The sequence below is a fragment of the Ochotona curzoniae genome, unplaced genomic scaffold (assembly GCF_017591425.1).
Source record: "Ochotona curzoniae isolate NIBS_2020 unplaced genomic scaffold, NIBS_Ocur_1.0 scaffold_4506, whole genome shotgun sequence".
NCBI classification, from domain to species: Eukaryota; Metazoa; Chordata; class Mammalia; order Lagomorpha; family Ochotonidae; genus Ochotona; species Ochotona curzoniae.
The window spans coordinates 1,042,501-1,065,745 of record NW_024467119.1 but is presented as its reverse complement, the minus strand read 5'-3'; the positions used below and the strand labels follow the sequence as shown (position 1 = coordinate 1,065,745).

Genomic DNA, 23,245 nt, shown 5'->3' with positions numbered 1-23,245 from the left:
CTGGGTGCTAATATCCACAAGGATGATGCAGAATAAAGTGCTGGAGCCAGTTTGCCTTTTTTTTGGGTAGACAGCCTATAGAAGCATTGCAGGAGTGATGAGGCACATTTGGCTCAGGTGGGAATTGGGGAAACCATCTCCCACATGGTGAGCATTTGGAATTTTTCTGCCTGCTAGGACTTCTTTCAAGGACTTCAATAATGTTTGGGAATTTTGTGAACTCTGAGCAAAGTTCCCATGAAGTTGGTCGCTCTCCAGCCAATCAGTCCTGTTGACACTCTCCTTGGTTACCCATCACCATCCCCACACCTGCACACAGTAACACCCTAGCACAGTCAACCTCCTCCGCAACCCCTCTCCATCTCGGACACCTGTCGCAGAATCATTTCTGGCCTGTCTTCTGCCCAGGACTTTGCTGATGTCACGGGTCTGACCCTTGAACTTGGAGGCATGGCTCTGCTGCATTTCACCTGCAGGTTGAGGGTCATTGGTGCCTTTCAGTTGATACCTTTCCCTAAGTCCCTTCCTTTGAGCACTTTCCTTATCCCTGCAGCAAGCATTTCCCAGAGTCTCCCAAGTCCTGGCAAATGCCAGGTTCCTGCCCTTGGATATGTTGGAGGTTTTGGAATCCTGGTACCTGCATCTTTCAACCAAGAACCCCAGAGGTTTCTTACAAAACAAAACAACACACACACACAGAAGGAGAGAGAGAAAGAGGGAGAGAGAGGAGTATGGCAAATTGGCCATGGTATCTTCCAATGATTGCCTATGTCCTGTTTGAATGCCTATATTGTTTCCCATGAGTACCTTGGAGGAGTCCTGGGATATTACTTCTCAGGGGAAGCAAGGCAGGTGTTCCACAATGCTGTCAGTAGCTCTTCCAGGAACTGCCTTGGCCACAGCAAGGACCTTGTAAACAAGTGGGGAAACACAGGGTGATTCACTTCCTCTGGATGCGGGGAAGGCTTGCATGCTTAGTAACCAAGTGCCTCCTGAGTGTGCACCTGCTGCGTGGATACTCCTGCCTGCACCCTCCTAGATTTCCCCTAGGGGTTGGAGTCTTGCAGTGTGCGGATAGGGTGAGTAGGTTATGTGACTGGCTGGGTGGGTATGTGAGTATACGTAGGGCAATGGCTATATGTGAGTGCATGTGTGTGTAGGTGTGTTACTGTGTGTAGGTGTAGGGAGGGCGATGGGTCCGTGTCACTATGTGGTTGTGTGTTACTGTGTGGGTGTTGAGGGTGACTGTGGCTGTGTGGGTGTGTGAGTATAGGTAGGGCAATGGCTGTATGTGAGTGCATGTGTGTGTAGGTGTGTTAATCTGTGTAGGTGTAGGGAGGGTGATGGCTCCACGTGTCACTATGTGGTTGTGTGTTACTGTGTGGGTGTTGAGGGTGACTGTGGCTGTGCGGATGGGTGAGTATAGGTAGGGCAATGGCGGTATATGAATGCACGTGTGTGTGTAGGTGTGTTACTCTGTGTAGGTGTAGGAAGGGTGATAGGTCCATGTCTGTGTGATTATGATTGTGTGTTACTGTGTGTGTTGAGGGTGACCATGTATGTGTGTAGGTGTGTTACTGTGTGGGTGTTGAGGGTGACTGTGTGTGTAGATGTGTTACTGTGTGTAGGTGTAGGGAGGGTGATGGGTCCATGTCAGTGTAATTATGTGACTATGTGTGTAGGTGTGTTACTATGTGTAGGGAGGGTGATAGGCACATGTCAGTGTGACTTTAGATGTAGTTTTTATGTGTGTGTATGTATAGGGTAACTGGGTATATATGTATGACTGTATGGATGAGTGTAAATATGTGTGTAGGGTGATTTATCATATAACCTCTTTTTCCTGAAGAGTGTGGAACTATTAGAGACAGAGAGACATTCAGAGAGAGACAGAAAGAAACAGATACTGAGAGAGAGGCCTTCCATCTGCTGGTTCACTCCCTTAATGACTGCAATGGCTAGAGACGAGCCAGGACAAGGACAGGAGCCTGGCGCTTTGGGCATCTGCTGCTTTCCCAGGCTTATTAGCTTTGCAGTTGGCCTGCTAGGGCTTTGTGACTTCTGTGTGGGTGAGCAGGCCTCCCCAGAAACGCTGAAGGAAGATACCAGAAGACAAGAGTGCATGCCTCCCCTCCCTGGGGACTGTGATGGCGGGGTTGGAAATCTTTCCATTTCCAAAGTGCTCCTGGTGCTGTCTGTGGGATGGTCCTGCTGATGAGCGATGGGGCTGCCAGAGGGAGCAGCCACAGACCTTGGTCACTCAGCACTTCAGGAAATTGAACAGAAGGGCTTGGCCGCCTGGGTCAGCACTCTGCTGTCGACTCTCCGCGGTGACTGTTGTCCCTCCTCAGTGGGATGGTGACACCTCTTTCCACATGGCTACAGGCTCCACTGGAAGCCCTCCCCAAACGGGTGGGGGGTCGATGCTGTACTGGACCTTAGTAATAACCTTAGGTCTATTACTTCCTGGTGATGTCATGTATACAACTAACAAAGTGGTCTTAGAGCCTTTGGTTTCATTTTGAAAACAAATACAGTAAAATATTGGTCTCACAGGGCAGTCTTAAAGTCTTGCAACCACATGACCCAACAAAAGGCTTTATGCCAGTATTAAGTTTGTAGTAGGTAATGCAAACCTTCCTTTCATTTCATGTGATTTTCTTCCTTTCCTCAGAACTGGGTAGGAATGTGTGTCACAGACCTGTGTGGCCATGTTGTGTGGAAACCCCAGATGGCCATGCTGTGTTACAAATCCTGGTGGCCATGCTGTGTCACAGGCCCAGGAGGCCATGTTGTGTCACAGACCCAGGTACCATGTTGTGTCATAGACCCAGGTACCACGTTGTGTCACAGACCCAGGTACCATGTTGTGTCACAGACCCAGGTACCACGTTGTGTCACAGACCCAGGTACCACGTTGTGTCACAGACCCAGGTACCACATTGTGTCACAGACCCATGTGCCATGTTATGTCACAGACCCAGGTGGCCACATTGTGTCACAGACCCAGGTGGCCACGTTGTGTCACAGACCCATGTACCACGTTGTGTCACAGACCCAGGTGGCCACGTTGTGTCACAGACCCAGGTGGCCACGTTGTGTCACAGACCCAGGTGGCCACGTTGTGTCACAGACCCAGGTGCCACGTTGTGTTGCTTCAACAGAGCTTCGTGAGAAGGACTTGGTCCTTATTTCCTTGAGTGTGTGATTATACTACGCTTCACAGAAAAAGAGATTTTTACTGTTATTATCCTTGTTTAAATTTCTTTGCGTTGCCAGGACTCTAATGCTGAACCCAGCCATCAGGCTTACAGACCCTGTCATAACTTAGGGATAAGATCTCTGAAAACATGTGACAAGTTCTGTCATGACTCACCTTTGCTGTATGCTTCCTGCTCTTAGGACAAACACAATGGAGTAGTTAATATATGCAAATTCTGAGACTAAAAAGGATGGAAAGGGGGATTTATTAGTGAAGTCATGTTGTTTTCCTCTGTAAAATTTTGCTGAAGTCCCAAAGCAAAAGTGTTTCTGCAGGAGATTCACTGTCACCTAAATCTAAGTGTGTCCCCAAAACTGAGTGGTAATATGTTGTACAAATACCATAAAAGATCAGTGTTCAGGTTAGCTTTCTAGTTGTAGTAATATATTTTAAAATATTCTTAGATGAAAGAGTGGATAGTTGGAATATGCTTATTTTAATCCCTTCAGTTGGACTTTATGATGTCAGATGGAACACAATTTGCTGAAAATTAGATAGCAAAATCATTCTATTTTAAGCCAGATTAGAGTGAGGCCCTGTTCTATTTCCTAATCTGTTTTAGGTGGTTTGATATATAGCTTAACACTTAATCCTGCTTAAAATGATAATTTTCTTCACAATATTACAATTGTCATAATTCTGTCCCCATTTGAAACTTAAGTCTCTGTCAGCTGACACCTGCTTTCACCACGTCTGGCACTTTTGAGAGCTTGAATGTCCTCCACTTAAAAATTATTTATTTTTATTTGAAAGGAAGATTTTTACAGAGAGAGAGAAGAGATAGCAAGAGGTCTTCCATCTACTGGTTCATTTCCCCAAGTAGCCGCAATGGCCAGAACTGAGCTGATCGAAAGTCAGGAGCCTGGAGCTTCTTTGGGGTCTTCCATGTGGGTGCAGGGGCCCAAGCACTTGAACCATCCCATGCTGCTTTCCCAGGCTGGATGGGAAATGGAGCAGCTTGGATGGGGATCATCACCCAAATGGGATACTGGCACCATAGTGGTGGGGGGAGATTACCCTGCTGCATCACCATGCTGACCCTGCCCTCCACTTTCTTACCCCTTGATTCACTTGCTTGCTTTCTTTTATTTTGTGATTGTGTCTCTTCATGGAGCTCTTATTTGTCTCTCTAAGTTGTCCATACCTGAAATGAGCACAACTTACTCCAGTTTTATTTTGGGACACCAGTAGACATGTCAGGAGCTCCGCAGACTGTTTGAGTTGCTCCCGTGTCAGTGTCTTTTTTGACGAATGTGATGATATTTGTGGAGCTTTATGTCATGTGGGTTCAGTGACCTTAAACATGTCACTTGCGTAAATGCAAGCAGACACACATGCATGTACATGGATTCACATACAGATGCTTTACTATTATTTATCAATTGAAGGGAAACTTTTTAATGTGACGTGTTAGCCATGCTGCAGTAGGGAGCTGTGCTTTCTGCTTGGTGGTGGGAGGAGGAGCAGGCTGGGGAATGGCTGAGTGGTCAGCTGCCACATGTGTTGAACTACAGCCACTAGCTCTCTCAGCACACCTTCCCCTTTGCTCCTTTCCCATTCTCTCTTTCTTTCTCTCCTTACACAATTTCTTATGACCAAACACCACTATTTCCTGGGCTTCAGAAAAACCAAACAACAACAATCAGGTCACAGATGACTATTCAACAAAAAGCAGTTCTTGTGTTTGACATTTTCATATATTTATAGAATTTTTAAATCTAGGGAGTTATTTTTTTGGTTACTTAGTTATGTGAAAGCTCATGAAAAGACAATAACAACATCTTTATTTGAATGGGAACTGTTTGTACCCATGCTTGGTGTCTTTACCATATTCATTCTGCATGTCCTTAAAACATACATGTATCAGAATGGCTAGGACAGCTATAGATTGGATGTGTTAATTTGCTTTTCATCACCATAAAGAAGCACTTGTAGCTTCTGAATCTGTTAAGAAGTATATTTTGATTCTTGATTATGAAGGCACACGGTGGATTCAGTCTACAGTACTGACTTTCTGATTGGCAGAGTCCAACAGGCAGAGATGTCACATGACAGGAAACAGGGCATGGGTGTGCCTGTGGATGCTGTCAGGACTTAATCACTGGCTCCACCCAAACAACCCAGTCCACTCCCCAAGGCTCACACCTAAACACCATGCTTACCTCTTAGAGCCGTTCTCCTTGGACTCTGAGGACCAAACCCTTTACCTGCGGCTGATATCCACAGGGCTAGAAACCTCCCGGCCACCTCTAATGTGTGTCCATTTGATGTGAATTTGACCTCTCATCCTAAATAACATCCCGAAGCTTAATTCTTAATTGATTTGCTCAAACTCTTTATTTACTTAATCGTTGCCTTTGCCTGCTCCTGAAGTTTTACGTCTTATTTCCCTTTGTTATTCTTTTCCTCTCCTTAGCCAAACAGTAGCACAAACTGGGTCACTGCAAGAAGTGGTGGAACATACGCACCTGTTAGAGCTTCTCCAGTCATCATGGAATCTGAGGGTGTGGGGATTGTCAGACTTGGGCATAACCCTGTCCCTCCTGTTTTAGCTGAGCCTCCATTTGCTCAACTGTAAAGTGTACCGAGGTGATTGGCCCCTCTGTTGGGTGGTTGTGCAGGAGAGGTTTGTTGGCTGATGAGATGTGAAGCTGGTTGGACAAGGCCATTCTCTGCTCCTTGGTTCCTCCGCACACCCAATGAAATGGTTTAACTGGTGTCACTGAATGCTTTTAGGTTTACTGATTTTTCACTAGTCTTTTTTCTCTGTCTTTCTCCCCCTCTTTTTCTTCCTTCTTCATTCACTGATTGCTGGATTCTGATAATCTCTCTTCCCATTAATTCCTGAGAAAATGGGTTTGCATGTAGACTTTTTTTTCCCTACATTTACCCTTCAGAAGAATGTAAGCATTATCTGTAACTGTTTCAGTGTAAGAGACATAATTGAAGACAAAGCTGAAATATACACCATCTATCACAAACAGATGAAGAACAACCCAAAGTTGTCCTTACTCCTTGGGAGAATATTCTGAAGCTCATATATACTCAGTGTACATCTTTCTATGCAACTTAATTTATACAAAGGCTAATTGTTTTTGAGTTCTGCATAAGTTACATGAGTCAAACAATGCTTTCAAAAATAGTGTACTACTATAACGATCACCTTTATTTTTTGCCTTGACTTATACTAAATTACCAACCAATGCATATTTCATCCACAGATCAATATGCCACCAGAAGGAGCAACTGTATTTCAATATCTGGAAGCTGAGTTGTAACAGTCACACTGGATTGTGTTTTACAGTCGATGCATCTTATTGGGTTACTTGTCAATATTAGCAGCAATCCTTGTATGTGCAGCACAATTGAAAATAGTCATTTTATAAAGGGATAGATGCTGTGTGCAATGGTGAGACACTCAGGAAGGATGAAAGCCACCATGCACGTTTATTACAGGCTTTTGGACATGGACTGGCTTCCTCCTTGCTGAAGCTGTTTTTACCCTGCAGATGTTGTAGCATAGGATCACAGCATACCATGCATGGCTGGCCGTTACATCCAAGCAAGCCAATACAAAGGAACACACACTGATTAAGATTTAAAGATCCATTGTTGGGGCCTGGCACGCTTTCCTAGTGGCTAAAGTCCTTGGCTTGTATGTACTAGGTTCCCATATGGGTGCCGACTCTAATCCTGGCAGCCCCGCTTCCCTTCCAGCTCCCTGCTTGTGGCCTGGGAAAGTAGTCGAGGACAGCCCAAAGCCTTGGGACCCTGTACCTGCATGGAAGACCTGGAAGAAGCTCCTGGCTCCAGGCTTTGAATCTGCTCAGCTCCGGCCATTGCAGTCACTTGGGGAGTAAATCATCAGACAGCAGATCTTTGTCTCTGATCCTCTCTGTATATCTGACTTTTCAATAAGAAATAAAATAAATCTTTAAAACAAAAGAAAACCCTTTATTTCTGGCAGTGGATGAGGGCTCATGCCTAATGGCGTTTTGATCCTGGACTACAAAAATAGCAGGTTTATGATGGGAAAAAAAAAAAAAACCCACAAACCAGGAGGGGTTTAGGGGGACTGAGCTAATATGAAACTCCCTTAGGGATAAAAAATTACTAATCACTAACACTGTAGGCCTTTGTTGCTGTACCCTTTATTGTTAAGGCAAGTGCAACTCACTTTTCTTTGAGTCATGCTTCAACAGCCTGATCAGGATGTTTGAGCACCCTTGCCAACCAAGATGTGTTTTTCTCAGCTAGGTTACACACTCACAGGTGTGGGGGTACCTGACCTAAGATGGAGCACAGCTCAACATGGAGTCCCTCATCTCACGCCTGTTATTTCACAGCTGTGGTCCTTATCATAGAAAGTATTCAGTGTTATTGTTGCGCATGCGTGCCGATGAGCACCATCCTCTAGTTACCTTGTGACCTGCGTCCCTGTGGAGCTCATGGTCCAGGCAGAGATGAAACAGGGGTAAAGTCCATTGTAACCCCAAGTTCCTGCTGTCCTGTCTCACAGCAGGTCAAGCTCCCAACGCCTCTGCCGCGTGCTAACTTTGTACACTCTGACATGAAACGTGACTAATTGTGCATTTGTTCTTACAGGAGCACACATCCAGTTTCTGAATTTCTCCACGGAAGCAAACCATGACTACCTTGAGATTCAGAATGGTCCTCACCACACCAGCCCGATGATCGGGCAGTTCAGTGGGAGTGACCTGCCAGCAGCGCTGCTGAGCACCACACACGAGACGCTCATCCACTTCTACAGTGACCACTCGCAAAACCGGCAAGGCTTCAAGCTCACATACCAAGGTGAGGAGTGCACGGCAATCCTCAACATGTGGCTCACACCTCCACGGGCCGATGTGCACAGCTGAGCAGATTGTTAAGGCATTTTGATTTGTATACTTTTAAACCTATTTGAAAGACATATATATATATGAAAGAATCAAGCTCCCTTCTAGAGGTTTTCCTCCCTCAAAAGTCTGCAGTAGGCAGAAACAGAGCAAGTGGGAGCCAGAAGCCAGAAGCTCAACCCTAGCCTCTCATGAATGGTGGGGACTTGAGTCCCAGGGTGTGCACAGTTGGGACACTGACATTGGAAGTAGAGCCAGGTCTCAAACACACCCAGGCACTTTGCTGGGAGATGTCAGTACTCAAGTGATGCCTCAACCTTCATGACAAATGCCCACTACGGGAGTGTTCTTTAGTACCAAGATGGCTTCTCACCATGGCCACCCTTGAGCGAAATGAAGTCAGGGATTGGAGGTGTGCAGTCAGGGGCAGCCCTACATCTGCTCACACACCCTGCCTTCCCACCCCACGTTCTCTGGTGATGTCAGAACCCCTACCAGCCACTCAGCCTCCTTCTCGTTCACTTGTCCAGTCTCAGGACAGGGGAGGGCTGAGGAGGGGTGAGGGTGAGGCAGAGTCCCTTGGCTGTGGGGATGTGGTCCCAGCACCGGAGCTAGGCTGCATGCCCTGCTCTCAGCACATTTAGGTTATGCCACGATGATAGAAAAGCTCAGTGTCTGAACTTGACCCTTTCTACCTCCATTCAAATGTGAATGCTCTTAAGAAAAATTTGAGCCAAATGTTGTCAAAGCCATTTTGACACATGAAAAAGTTCAACATTTTCATTACACACAAAATAATTTAGCTGGCCTTTTGTTGAATATTGTTCAATCAAACAAAGTTTAGAATGCCAAATCCAAGGAGATTTTTTCTATCAGGCATGGCTAAATCACTTGCCTTCCCCAGTGCCTCAGCCTGACCTCAGAAACAGAACTTAATACGTTGTGCCTGAGAAGCTGATTTTTCCTGTGGAATTTTCAGATGTTTGAACTTAGATTCCTCCATGAAGCTGTAAATGTAGACACAGACTTCCAGGCGAGAGGGGAGAGAGGCAGTGAAGTCTGTGGTGCTGAGCAATGGCCAGGAATTCTTCACGCCTTGCACCCAATCTTGCTTCTCCTCTACTCTGCCCTTCACCCATCCTCCTTCCTAAACAGGATCTGCAACTCTTCAAACGAAACACGCATATGTGCACACACACAAATGCACAAGGAACTCCAAGCCAGAAGCAACTCCCTGCAGGGCAGGGGCATGTCCACTTAGACCTGTGCCTATTTCCTGTTCCTCCTCCAGGGCAGCCCATTTGTGCCCCTGTTCCCTCTCTGTACCGTCAGAGGCATGGCATCGGGACCACCTTCTCCTATTATTTCAGCCACTATCTGCTGAGTGGACTTCTCTAAGCACCATCTCCAGTGCACTCTCATCTCTCTCTCTATTTCTCTCCCTCTCTCTCTCTCTTTCCATTTCTCTCTCTCTCTCTTCCCTCCCGTCCTTCCTCTCCCTTCATCTCTCTCTCTTCATCTCTTGATATGTGCATTCAAGGCATCTTTTTTTCCTGATCTTCCAGCTTCTACTTTTCTTAAAGATTTATTTTATTATTTTTTTTTATCAGAAAGGCAGATATATAGAGAGAAGGAGATACAGGGAGAAAAATCTTCCATCTGTTGGTCCACTCCCCAGATGGCTACAGTGGCCGGAGCTGAGCCAATCCAAAGCCCAAAGCCAGGAGCCAGGTGCTTCTTCCTGATCTCCCACATGGGTGCAGAGTCTGAAGGCTTTGGGCCGTCCTCGACGCTTTCCCAGGCCACAGGCAGGGAGCTGGAAGGGAAGTGGGCCGTCCTCGCCTGCTTTCTCAGGCCACAGGCAGGGAGCTGGAAGGGAAGTGGGTCGTCCTCGCCTGCTTTCCCAGGCCACAGGCAGGGAGCTGGAAGGGAAGTGGGCCGTCCTCGCCTGCTTTCTCAGGCCACAGGCAGGGAGCTGGAAGGGAAGTGGGCCGTCCTCGCCTGCTTTCCCAGGCCACAGGCAGGGAGCTGGATGGGAAGTGGAGCAGCCAGGACATGGATTGGTACTTAAGGAGAGGATCTAGTCCCTAAGTTGCCATGCTGGGCTCCAGCTTCTATTGTATAATGAATGTGTCCCCAAGGCTTGTCTGTACCAGCACTGCCGGTTTCCACACCTTTTCCTTGGCTCTTGTCCATCCTTGCCTGGCATTTACTGGCCATTCTGTGACATCGTCTTCCGTTTCTGTTGGCGTGCATGTCATGCTGGCCTCCTGGCTTGTGCTCCCTTGCAACACGAGGCTTAGCTCCCAGTGCTCGAATGTAGCTGCAGGATGCACACAGTCCCTCAGTTTTTCCGCTGTCCTGTTGGCTCCGGCCTTTCTGCCCCTGCTTCCTTATGTCCTCCAGGTGACAGCCTGAAGTCCGAGGCTCAGTGGTACCCCCATACTTCCCTCACATGTTTTCCCAAGTATCATCTGCACTCTTGGATTTAGTGAGCATGACAGCATTTGTGTCTGGTAACTCCAGTGTATGTGGCCCCATTCCAGGGTTCCTGGAGCCCGAGGACTGTGTGGGTGTTTAAAGCATCCGTCCCTCAGCTCCAGTTTCTCTCCCTGTCAAGCTTTCCTTCGTGTGTGCCTGTCACTCAGTGCATGGAGCAATGTCCCTGCAGGCCTATGCCCCTGTCTCCATCTCTGTCACCACCAGGAGCCACAGTTCAGTCTGTCTTAATCGCTACTCAATGCAGAAGTTGCTATTAAAACTGCCAAGCCAACAATAGGCATGCGGCCCTGGTGGTGTGTGGTCGTGCTCCAAGTCAGGTATGTTGCTGCCCGCACGAATGTACGGAACATGATTTCAGACTGATGCAGTTAGCTTTCAGAGCTCTGCAGGAGGATGTTTCCCAGCTGCCAGCAGCACCTCTACCCTGAGTGGCAGGTGAACTCACACACCCCATGTTCAGGAAGCTGCTGAAGCAATTGTGTGACTCCCTGAGCCTGTGCTTTCACAGAAAAACACACAGCCAACACCTGTGCATTTGTATGTAAGGGGCTACCCTGAGCCTGGGGAACCCCGGGACCCAGTGTGACCCCTGCACCTTAAGCAGGGAGGCCTGGCACATGACCCCTCTGCCTCACAGGGAAGGTCCAGCGTGACCCCCTGTCTCTCCCAGGGAGCACCTGGCATGACCTTCTCCGTCTCTCCCAGGGAGGGCCCAGTGTGCCCCCCTCTGCCTCTTGCACAGAGGGCCCAGTGTGACCCCTCCGTCTCTCCCAGGGAGGGCCCAACGTGACCCCTCTATGTCTCCCAGGGAAGGCCCAGTATGACCCCTCTACCTCTTGCACAGAGGGCCCAGTGTGAACCCTCCGCCACTCCCAGGGAGGGCCCAGTGTGACCTCTCTGTCTCTCCCAGGGCCACTGTGGTTGTTTTGGAACTATCTGCTACCGTGTCTGCAGACATCAGCAGCTGTCCCTGCCACTCAGCCAGCGAACAGCCCCACACTGCATTTCACCAGCCCTCAATTGAGGCAGGAGAAATCCAGGCCACCCTGAGCCCAGGTTCACCAGCAAGCCTGGGGAGCAGACAGACAGGGATGCTGCCCGGCAGTACAGGCAGAGCCCAGGTCTCAGTCCTGGACCAGGGACCGGAGATGCCCTTCCCAGCACGTCTCCTCCCTCCTCCATGCTGAGTCCCACCCATCCAGAGGAAAAGCCAGCGTCTGTCTGAAAACAGGAAAACATGCAAGCTTTTCTGGTCATTCTGGTTATTCTATAGAATCTCAAAAGCACTCCTTTGATTTGTTCTGCTGTGTTTGGATTGTAATGTGTACATATGTTATTGATTCTTTCAATATTTGCTAAAATATTACCTCTCTAATAACTGTCAGAATCTGATCAGATCAAACTAACAGATGTGATTGCCCAGGGTCCAATCAGCTTAGAATTAGAGCATTGAGGGCCTGGCATGATAGCCTAGCAGCTAAAGTCCTCACCTTAAACACACTGGGTACTCGCCTTAAACATATGGGTACCAGTTCTAATCCCAGCAGCCCCGTTTCTCATCCGGTTCCTTGTTTGTGGCCTGGGACAGTAGTCAAGGACAGCCCAAGGCCTCCTGCACCCTTGCGGGAGACCTGGAGGGGGCTTTTGGAAGGGCTCAGCTCCAGCCATTGTGGAGTGAACCATCAAAGGGAGGATCTTCCTCTCAGCGGGTGAGAAGCAGTGTTGAAAGGGGCTGAGCAGGGAGGTACAGTCTGAGCACTGCTGTGTCCACTGTGCTGAGTCACACTGTGCTGTGTCACGCTGTGCTGTGTCCACTGTGTCCACTGTGCTGTGTCACACTGTGTCACACTGTGCTGTGTCCACTGTGCTGTGTCACACTGTGTTGTGTCCACTGTGTCCACTGTGCTGTGTCCCACTGTGCTGTGTCCACTGTGCTGTGTCCACTGTGCTGTGTCCCACTGTGTCACGCTGTGCTGTGTCCACTGTGTCCACTGTGCTGTGTCACACTGTGCTGTGTCACACTGTGCTGTGTCACATTGTGCTGTGTCCACTGTGCTGTGTCACACTGTGCTGTGTCCCATGGTGCTGTGTCCCACTGTGCTGTGTCCACTGTGCTGTGTCCACTGTGTCACACTGTGCTGTGTCCACTGTGCTGTGTCACACTGTACCTGGGCATTTGAGCAGCAGAATCTCTCTCCACTTTCACCTTTTGATGTGTCAGATCCTATGCTTCCCTCGTCCTACTTCAGGATGATCTGTCACAGTGTGAACACTTCGCTCTGTAACTTCCATTCAGCCTGACTCTTAGAGGCTATTCCCATATGTTACTTAGTCTGAGCTTGACATCTGAGCCAGTAGGAACAACATGACATGGTTGAGTATCACAAGCCACTAGCTGCCAGTTCAGCTCAGTGATTTGTAATTCTCTGTGACATCTCACCCGTATTCAGCTTCTCACTTTTCTTCCTCATTGGCATTGCAAAAAAAAAAAAAAAATGTCTACAGGGACCCATATTTGAAGCATTTAAAACAGTAAAAATATGTTTGAGGATTTTTTTTCCTTGATATTTTCCAGGTTGGGTTCTTTAGACCAAATCTACATGTTTTGAAAATCTGCCACTTACACTCATCTGAAAAGAATTATTATATGCAGATAAAAAATAACATTTCAGTAGGAGTCACGCAGACTAGGGCCATGTGATTGCCATAGCTGGCTCATAAGAGGTGATATAATTCTTAAATTGTTGGCATTTGGAACCTGTTGTCAGGTGACTTTTCCCTTCCCCATCTTCTCTCACGTGCTAGAATTTGTGTCCATACATGAGCAAGAGTCCCATGTTGTTGGAACAGGGCCCCTTGCAGAGCAGTGGGATCCAGGATCCAACAGCCGCCCTGTGCTCTGCCCCTGCCTCTCAGTGGCCACGCCAAGAACATTGGGACTCAGAGTCCTCGCTTTGGCTGCATCGCTGGTTGGTGAAGCAAAGGTTTTATACCAGACACCTGACCCTAAATATCTACCTTTAAAAAATGTTCCCAAATCATATATGTGTAATAAAGATAATATAGTTAGCTATCACCTCAGAATTCTGATTTTTTTGTAGATCCTTATATCTGCCAGAGATGAAAGTTAATGATAGTTTATCAGTGTTGATCATTTTATCCAATTTATGAATTGGTGAGATGGCCCTTCGCTCTGGTTTGTAGTGGCAGCAGCCTCCCCTGGTTCGTCTGGGGGTTTCTAAGCCGAGGGCGTCATCACTGGTTCCAGGAAGGATCTTCCATCACGCAGTCTCATCCTTCTCAGTGATGTCTGCATTGTGTGCCTTATTCTTGGGCTTTGACATTTATTTATGGCCACAAGAAGATAAAAATGCAACCAGTGCATCTATCTGTCTTGAAGTTCAATGACTTATGCAGAAGTTTTTAAACTAAAGTTCACATGCTCTGTTTCTAAGTCAAGAATGGATGAGTGTATGAAGATATTTATCAACGATAACTAGATATTCATATGAAATACAATGATGCTGGAGAGATGACTGCATGGCAGTGCTGGGCATCACATGACACACTTGAGGTGAATCATGGTGTGGGAACATGTGCTGCAGCAGCTTTCCTGCAGTGGGAGTTAAGCTCAGTACCTAAGCTGTGGCTTGGTGGCATTACAAGGGTCCCACCAGGGTGTCTGCTCATGGCTCTGCTCCAGAGTCAAGCTTCCTGTGAACCCACAGCCTGGCAGGCAGCAGATGAGAACACAGGTATTTGGGTCTTGTGGCACAGATGCGTGACCTAAGCTGAGTTCCTGGTGCCTGGCTCAGCCCTGAGTGTGGCAAACATTTAGGCCTACTCTCTACCTCCCCCAACTCTGTCATTGCCTTTAAAATACATAGTTTTTAAAGATTTATTTTTATTTTTATCACAAAGTCAGGTATACAGAGAGAGGGAGAGACAGAGAGGAAGAGCTTCTGTCCAATGATTCACTCCCCAAGTGATCTCAACGGCCGGTGCTGTGCCGATCTGAAGCTACACGGGTCTCTCACACAGTGCAGGGTCCCAAGGCCTTGGGCCATCCTCAACTGCTGTCCCAGGCCACAAGCAGGGAGCTGGATGGGAAGTGGGGCTGCCGGGATTAGAACCAGCGCCCATACGGGATCCCAGTGCATTCAAGGTGAGGACTTTAGCTGCTAGGTCACCACGCTCGTCCCTGAAATACAGATTTTAATAGAGACTTTCCCAGATGCACATCAAGGCTTGTTTATAAATGACAGCGTTCTATGCACCATCTTATTTGTTCAGTCCTGTGTGGGTTTGAGCACTGGAATGAATTATCACAGTGCCCTGAGTGTTTGCTGTGTGGGTTTGGGCCCTGGAATGGATTGGCACAGTGCTGTGAGGATTTGCTGTGTGGGAATTTGAGGGCCTTGCTTTTGGTCTTTGCAATTAGCCTTCAGTGAAGTTGGGTCTTTGTTTTTCTGTCCTGTATCGCCCAGCACACTCCTACATTGAAAGCATAAACCCCTTTAGGAAATGGGATTATTCAGTGCCAAATCCTGGAAGAGAACTGTTAGTGCATCAGCCACAGGAGGTGGAAACGTCTTAGTCCAAAGGCCCACTGTTTTCCTGCTGCTGTCATTGGCGTGTTAAACACCATGTGTTAGAGCAGCACATGCTGAATCCACCCATTCATCATGGTTCTCGTGAGACTGTGAGGTTGCCTGAACTGCACTGACGAGTAGAGGCTGGGGTGGGGATGCTGGGTTTCCCCCTCAGGAAGGGAGCAGTGATGTGGCATGTGTGTAGAGTGGCTTCAGAACTCATCCCGTTTGGGGCAGTGAATGCACGCAGGAGACAAGGGTGCTTTATGTAAGATGCTGAGCTTTTTTGCAAGGTAATGTCCTGAGCAAGGCAGGGTTAGCCAGCGAATATCAAAGGGCCTTGCCCCATCCTCTATTACCTAAACATTGACCTAAGCTCTCATAGGAGATTGTGTATAAAGAAGCTGCTTTCACTCCCAGAAACCAGCCCCTGGGAGGTGTCATGTATGGCCACGCCCATCCTCTCCTGGGCATCCCCAGAGAATGCAGGAAAGGGGCGTCCAAAGCCAAGGACTGCACTGAGACCCTGAGGTGCCCCCATTGGATACCAGAATCCAAACGGGCATGGCTTTCCATGCTGTGGGTTTGCTGAGAGTAGATACATCCCAACCTTCTGCTCCCTCAGGCCCTCGTCCAGTCCCCATGCACAGGACAGCCACGCATCTGTGTCCTGCTGGGTCCAGGTTGCTTTCCTGAAGGCCTGCACGGGAATTCCAGACATGAGAAGCAAGGGCATCTTGGTCTTGACCTGTCCATTTCTGCCAGAGCTGTGGCAGCCTTCTAGTGAGTCATCGTGAGTCATGAAGCCTTATTGGCTCATTTATCGCTGCACTGGGTCCTGTGCTCCCCCGGGAGGGTGTGGCCTCACCCCACAGCTATCATGTTGGGATGTCAGTCCGCCCGCCACCGGGTCCCTACTGTTCTGTCAGACTCTTCAAAGTCCTTCTGTGCTTCTCAGGGGCAGATTTCTCTGTTGATGATTCTCTCTTTAATTCCATGTTTCAAAGATAAAAGACTGGCGAATATGACAGAATCAGCAGATAACGACATCTGTTGTCAAACAAGGGAATGAGCAAATGGAAGATCTTCAGCTGAAAAACAATCTGAAAATCACAACGTATCAAGCAAACACTAAGGAAATTTTTCTGGTTAACCTTTTAATTGTTAAGTGGAAATTATTTTATATATTTAAAATGAGCATCTCGGAGCTAATGTTTGACAGTAGATGCAGAGCAGGTGGGGGAGGCAGATTTTGACAACTGATGGAGCCCCTTTACCTGCAGGCCAGGAGCACAGCCATCAGCCGCAGCCCTCTGGAGCCAGGTCCACCTGTGGGCCAGGAGCCTAGCACTCAGCTGCAGCCCTCTGGAGCCAGATCCACCTGTGGGCCAGGAGCCTAACACTCAGCTGCAGCCCTCTGGAGCCAGGTCCACCTGTGGGCCAGGAGCCTAGCATTCAGCTGCAGCCCTTTGGAGCCAGGTCCACCTGTGGGCCAGGAGCCTAGCACTCAGCTGCAGCCCTCTGGAGCCGGCTCCATCTGTGGGCCAGGAGCCTAGCATTCAGCTGCAGCCCTCTGGAGCAAGGTCCACCTGCGGGCCAGGAGCCTAGCACTCAGCTGCAGCCCTCTGGAGCCAGGTTCACCTGCGGGCCAGGAGCCTAGCATTCAGCTGCAGCCCTCTGGAGCCAGGTTCACCTGCAGGCCAGGAGCCTAGCATTCAGCTGCAGCCCTCTGGAGCCAGGTCCACCTGTGGGCCAGGAGCCTAGCACTCAGCTGCAGCCCTCTGGAGCCAGGGTCACCTGCATGCCAGGAGCCTAGCATTCGGCTGCAGCCCTCTGGAGCCAGGTCCACCTGTGGGCCAGGAGCCCAGTGTTTGGCCACAGCCTTTGGAGCCGGCTCCACCTGTGGGCCATGAGCACAGCCATCAGCCACAGCCCTCTGGAGCCAGCTCCACCTGCGGGCCAGGAACCTAATGTTCGGCTGCACCCCTGTAGAGCTGGCTTCACTGGTGCTTGTACCCAAAGTCAACCAGGGAAATCTCCTTGCCCCTGTGTGGAGCAGCAGGGAACACAAATCTTCCAAAATTCATCCATGTTTTAGCACACCAACAATTCTTTTTATTTTATTTTCATGCAGATTCTAGTATAATTCCTTATAACCATGCATGCCTCATGTGTAATGTGTGACAGTGAACTTGAATTTGGGAAAGACATTTAAGAAAAGATGATGTGTCTTTGTGTGAAATACAGACATTAGCATTGCGGTAGTGAAATAGTGCATTAGACAACACATTTAGAAATCCTGGACCTAGTGTACCTGATGCATAGCACTTAATTCAGTATTCAAAATAATTGACATTGAAAATTCTTAGAAGGATTCTGAAACAAGTTGTGGACTTGGGATTATTATCTCTGCTGAGATAGGATTGGCAATGAATGAGACTGATTCTGAGTTTTCAAAATATATTCATTCCCACCTAACACGCATGAAGAACCCCCCTTTGTGGTCAGCTCCTCCCACCTGGCAGTTGCGCATGTAAACAGGCTGAGTTGCAGTCGCAGTCCCAGCTCAGCGCTTAAGTGGCATCCTGTGGCCAGCCCTGCTCCCCGCCACCCTGCTACCCACCAGCCCTGCTACCCACCAGCCCTGTTCCCACCACTCTGCTACCCACCACTGCTGCTGCCCACCATGCCTGCTGCCCACCACCCCTGCTCCCCTCCGACCCTGCTGCCGCCTCTCCTGCTGCTGTCACACCTGCTGCCCACCACGCCTTCTGCTGCCACCCCTGCTGACCATCACCCCTGCTGCCTACCACCTCTGCTACCGCCACCCTGCCTTGCTTCTCTTTCAGTCTTTTTGAACGTTTTAGTGATCATTTGTGCAGCTCACAGTGATTTTTCATGGAGAACCACTTGTTGATTTATCTGTGTCTATTTCCTGAAGGAGGGTACCGCCTTTCTGAGATCAAGACCACTCATGCCTCTCCTGCACCTGTAAGTGGTCCTGAAACCATAGTGGATGATAGAAGGACTTCTAGTTCACCCAGTCCCTGAGCAGCTGATTCTGCCACACCCAGTCACCTGCTGACCCTGGGGGTGCAAGCTGACAGAAAACTGGTTGAATTTCAGTTTCATTCCCTTTCATATGGGTGAATTGCATCAGCAGGAACGGTCCATTCCTACAATCCTAGGGCAGTAAATTATCTCAGAGTGTTTTCCTTGAAAACATTAGATAGAGAGGAACTGGCAGCAAGATCTTCCATCCACTAGTTCACTCCTCAGGTGATTGTAACAACGAGCTGAGCCAGACCAAAACCAGAGTCCAGGAGCTCTATGTGCTTTCCCACACAGGTGATCAGAACCCAAGGACTTGGGCCATCTTTCACTACATTTTCCAGGCCATTATCAGGGAGCTGGGTTGGAAGTAAAGCAGCTGGGACAGTGCATTGCAAGCAGTCACCTTACACTCTATGCCACAATGTTGCATTCCATATGGAGTTCTCACGGCTATGCACCAAGAGGAGGCGTTGACTGGATGAGAGAGTGCTCGGTTGTATCCACTGTTTCTTGTTTCATAAAATCCAGATGTCCTATGTGAGTGCTGGGTGTTGTCATGTGTAGGTTCAGCAGCTGCTGGTATCTCCACATCCCATGTCAGAGGCCTTCTCTCTGTCCCAGTCCCATGTGACTCTGCTTGATCCAGCCTCCTGCTAATGCGCACTCCAAGAGAGAATGGGTGAGGGCTGCTCGAGTGCTTGGGTCTCTGCCCTCTGAGGAAGGCCTGCGTAGTGCTTCTCGCCTCAGCCTGGCCCAGCTGTGGCTGCTACAGGTGTTGAGCAGTGAACTGACAGATGGGATTTCTCGCTCCTGTTATTCTGTCTTTGAAATAAGTAAATACACGATGACTAATATATGTGTATACCATGTGTGTAATTCCTGTAAAATTTAAGGGTGGTACCAATTAAACATCATAACCTTACTACATAATGTCAGACTCTAACTGCCCCCACACAAGTTAGCTTAGCTGACTTCTGTCATGCTCTGCGGGCCATATTCTCAGCAGACAGAAGATGCAGGAGATAGTGCTGGGAGCCATGGAAACTGAGCCCAGTTGTTAGTAAGGGACAGACTAGGAGGTGTCTAGCTCTCAGATTCTGCACAGTCAACGATATCTCCTGGTCATGATCTGTTCCTCATCTGCTGCCTTGGGCGGGGCAGGGGTGGCTTGGTCTCACTCCCACTCAGCCCTCAGGGAGCCCACAATGAGCCTCTACTCAAAGTGCCCTTGGCTGTGGTGTGCCTGCTGCCCACTGGCCTCTTGCCTCTGGCCATTACAGCCCCAGATCTGACTTTTGTTACACACCCTCTCTTGGGCAATTGCATGAGCAGGGAAAGCCAACCATCGCAGAGAGGAACATGATGGAATTTTAAATGTTGTTATTACAGCTGGAATTTAAACCTAGTGTCCTGTTGCCAACCACATGGTGTATTTATGCCCCTGAAATTAGCCCCTGGCTAATGCAAAGTCTCCAGCAGTAGAAGAACAAAGTATTTGCTCTGTGTATTAGGAGTGCACATACCCTAATGTGTTGAAGATATCTGGGACTCCTTTGGTGTGGTTATGACTGTAGTTGGTAAGCATCTCTCTTTTGGAGTTAGGGAGGACACTTCCATGCCTCATATCATAGGGTTTCTATGACAACTGATATTCCCATAGTGCTAGCCAAAGCTGCTTCCCTAAGCATGACGGCCATATCCTTAAAGATGACCCTGTGGTTTCCTGCTGCTATTGTAGAGAGCAAAGTCACCATTGTGGTCATTTGGGAAGTGAACCAGCAGACCAAAGATCTTTTTGTCTCTTTCTCTGTCAATCTGCCTTTCCAATAAAAATAAATAGATGTCCTGGCTTAGTAATTCTACAATTCTGTTTGCTTAGGAAAAATAACATGGAATGGGTTCCCTGATTTTGATTGTACTGAAAAGGTTGAAGATGCAATGACTGCACAGCATCTCTGCTTGTTGGAAAGGCTTAGGGTGCTGGTGGTTCTTAATTTCACATGATTTTCAGATCTGGGTTCACCGAGTCTTATTTGTGGCCTTATTATTTTTATGTGTAACTTAAATCAGTGCACATAGGGTGCTTGTCTTCCAAGGCTGACGTCAGACTCTGCTTCATGAGTGTGACTCCCCTTCCGCAGTGTCTGGTGTTTGTAAGATGTGCATGGTGGCAGTTCTGTTGTTGGCTGTACTAGCTGTTATTCCTGTCAGGCTGCCCACAGACAACTTGGGAAAGACTTTTATTCAAATTTGTATCCAGAAAATGAGTCTGCTGACACCGTCCCTCTCCTGTCCCTGCGATGCAGCTGCTGGCTTCTGAACAAGGCTTTGTCTTCTTGTCCTTCCAGCCTATGAGTTACAGAACTGCCCAGACCCACCCCCTTTCCAGAACGGCTACATGATCAACTCGGACTACAGTGTGGGGCAGTCCATATCGTTCGAGTGCTATCCTGGGTACATCCTGATTGGACAGCCTGTGCTCACCTGCCAGCATGGGGTCAACAGGAACTGGAACCACCCTTTTCCGCGATGTGACGGTACGTTCATGCTTTTCCCTCTGGGCCGAGCAGACTGGTCATGACGGAATAGGGTATGAGACAGTCAGGGACCACCAGGCAATAATTAATTACTTGATTCAACAAGTATTTATAGAGCATCACTTGTACTCAGCAAATATCAAAAGCCATTAAGTTAAAAAAAAAAAACAGCCCTTGCTCTTGAGAAAATTACAAAGCTAAAGTAAAATTGATAAATGGTACTGAGGACATTGCAGAGGCATGAACAAGGAGCATGGCAGGCAGAGCAGCAGGTGCAGAGACAGGCGCCGCTGGGAAAGGGGTCAGCAGAGCACCTGTTTGCAGGGTGAGTGAGATGGGCTCTGGGCATGTCTGTTCAAGTCCCCAGCGATCCCTGTTTCTCAGTTTCAGAAAACTGGATTCTGTTTGTGGTGGTGAGTCCTGCAAGGGCCTAGGCTTTTGCTGCTGTGAGATGGAGGAGACCCCTGATGGGAGGAACAGAGTTTACCTGACTGCCAGGCCAAGCAGTGTGAGGGAGGGTCAGGAGGTGAGGCCTGGGTCAGGTTCCAGGGCAGCAGGAAGGGGCTCTGTCCTCCCTGGGCATCCCTACTCCATAGGAATCCGGGCTGTGCATCCTATGAAAAGCCCATTGAAAACTATGCTAGTTCCCTGTAAAACAGTTGGACGAAGTTCTCTTTAAAATTGAAGACTGGGGCCCAGCGCGGTGGCCTAGCAGCTAAAGTCCTTGCCTTGAACTGGGATCCCATATGGGCACCGATTCTAATCCTGGCAGCCCCACTTCCCATCCAGCTCCCTGCTTATGGCCTGGGAGAGCAATTGAGGATGGCCCAAAGCCTTGGAACCTTGCACCCACATGGGAGACCTGGAAGAAGTTCCTGTCTCCCGGCTTCGGATCGGTGCAGCACCGGCCGTTGCAGTCACTTGGGGAGTGAATCATTGGACAGAAGATCTTCCTGTCTGTCTTTCCTCCTCTTTGTATATCTGACTTTGCAATAAAAAAATTTTTGAAAATCTAAAGAAATTGAAGACTGTATCAGAAAGTTATAAATCTAGTATTTCATCCTTTTGAATAAAGAGTGAACAGCAACACGACCGACCCTTTGATGTGATGACCTCTGACCTCCCACTGGGGAGGGGCAGCCGCTCTGGGTGTGATTGGGTTTTCACTGTAGAAGTTCCAGGGCCCAGATGGGGGAGTTGGTATCCCCTCTTTCCCTGAAGCCATCTGGCAGCTGTTAGAAAAACCCATTCTTAGTCTAACACTCGTTTAATTACATGTAAAACAGCGTCTGATAAATCAACTTTGTAAAACCATAGCAGGAGCCCATCTGATATTTTCCATGCGAACACTCCTAGAATCCTTTAGTACTGCACTATTAAAATTAATGCTCATGCGTTTATATTTACAAATCACTTTGAAATGATCACAGGTTGATTTTGCTTATTTATGGCAGATTACTTGGCTTGATAGGAAAGAATAAATATTTAATTTGATCTTGACTTTGGAAATCCAGCTTTCTTATGCAGAGGTGGTTGTGTTGATTTAGATTTAGTGAAGGTAACGAAATCCAGCAAGCTTTGTGTAACGCTGTTGGAATCACACCATGTTCTTCAGCCTCTGCATGGTGTTTGGTGCCATCCAGAGTTAACCCACTGTGAGACCAGGGACCCCCAGCTTCCAACAAGGCACTAGGTGGACACTCATCTGGGTTGCTCACCAAAAGCCATGGTACTCAGGGTTACCTGAGTGAGGGGAATCTTCCAGGGGAAAGGCAGCTGGCTGGAGTCAAGCAGGGTACCCGGCAGCTCTCTCTGGGCTGCCCAGGCTTAGGGGCTACCTGGTATGTGATACCTGGAGTTTCCACCAGGACTCTGCAGCCTGATGCCTGGTGAGTCTTCCGGCTCATCTCAGGTTGCAGGGGCCCTAATGCTGCTGACTTGGGCCTGTCTGGCGCAGCAGGTGGGTCCAGCCTCAGATCACAGGAAGGTCCCCCTGTCCGCTATACTATGATTCTTGTCCAGACAAAGCACACCTTACTGGGCAACACTTTTGTTTTTTCTTTTAAGCCTGCTGTTTCTCTGGGCCAAGACTGCTAGCAGTCTAAATCCTGGTGGCTAAATCCTTGCTTTGAGTCTGTCACAGGATCCCATATGGGTGCCAGTTCCTGCTCAGCTGCTCCACTTCCCATCCAGCTCCCACAAACAGGCCTGGGGAAACAGTACAGGATGGCCAAGGTCTTGGGTCTCTGCATCCACACGGGAGACACAGAAGAAGCTTCTGGCTTTGGATTGGTTCAATTTCATCCGTTGCAGTCACTTGAAGAAGTGAACCAGTGGATGGAAGATGTTTCTCTCTGTCTCTCTTTGTCTCTGTATATCTGCTCTTCCATTAAAAAAAGACTGATGATTTTAAATTAAAAGACATCACGGGAGACAGAG

At 48.4% G+C, this 23,245-nt stretch overlaps 1 protein-coding gene across 1 annotated transcript in view; it reads left to right on the top strand.

Moving 5' to 3' along the window:
• The window catches only part of CSMD1 (CUB and Sushi multiple domains 1), a 1,316,379-nt gene that overhangs the window by 1,165,943 nt on the left and 127,191 nt on the right, over nt 1-23,245 (top strand). Inside the window, exons 41-42 of the mRNA XM_040967079.1 lie at nt 7,868-8,077; nt 20,618-20,806. Coding sequence (XP_040823013.1) covers nt 7,868-8,077; nt 20,618-20,806 — 399 coding nt within the window. The remainder of the gene's footprint in view (nt 1-7,867; nt 8,078-20,617; nt 20,807-23,245) is intronic.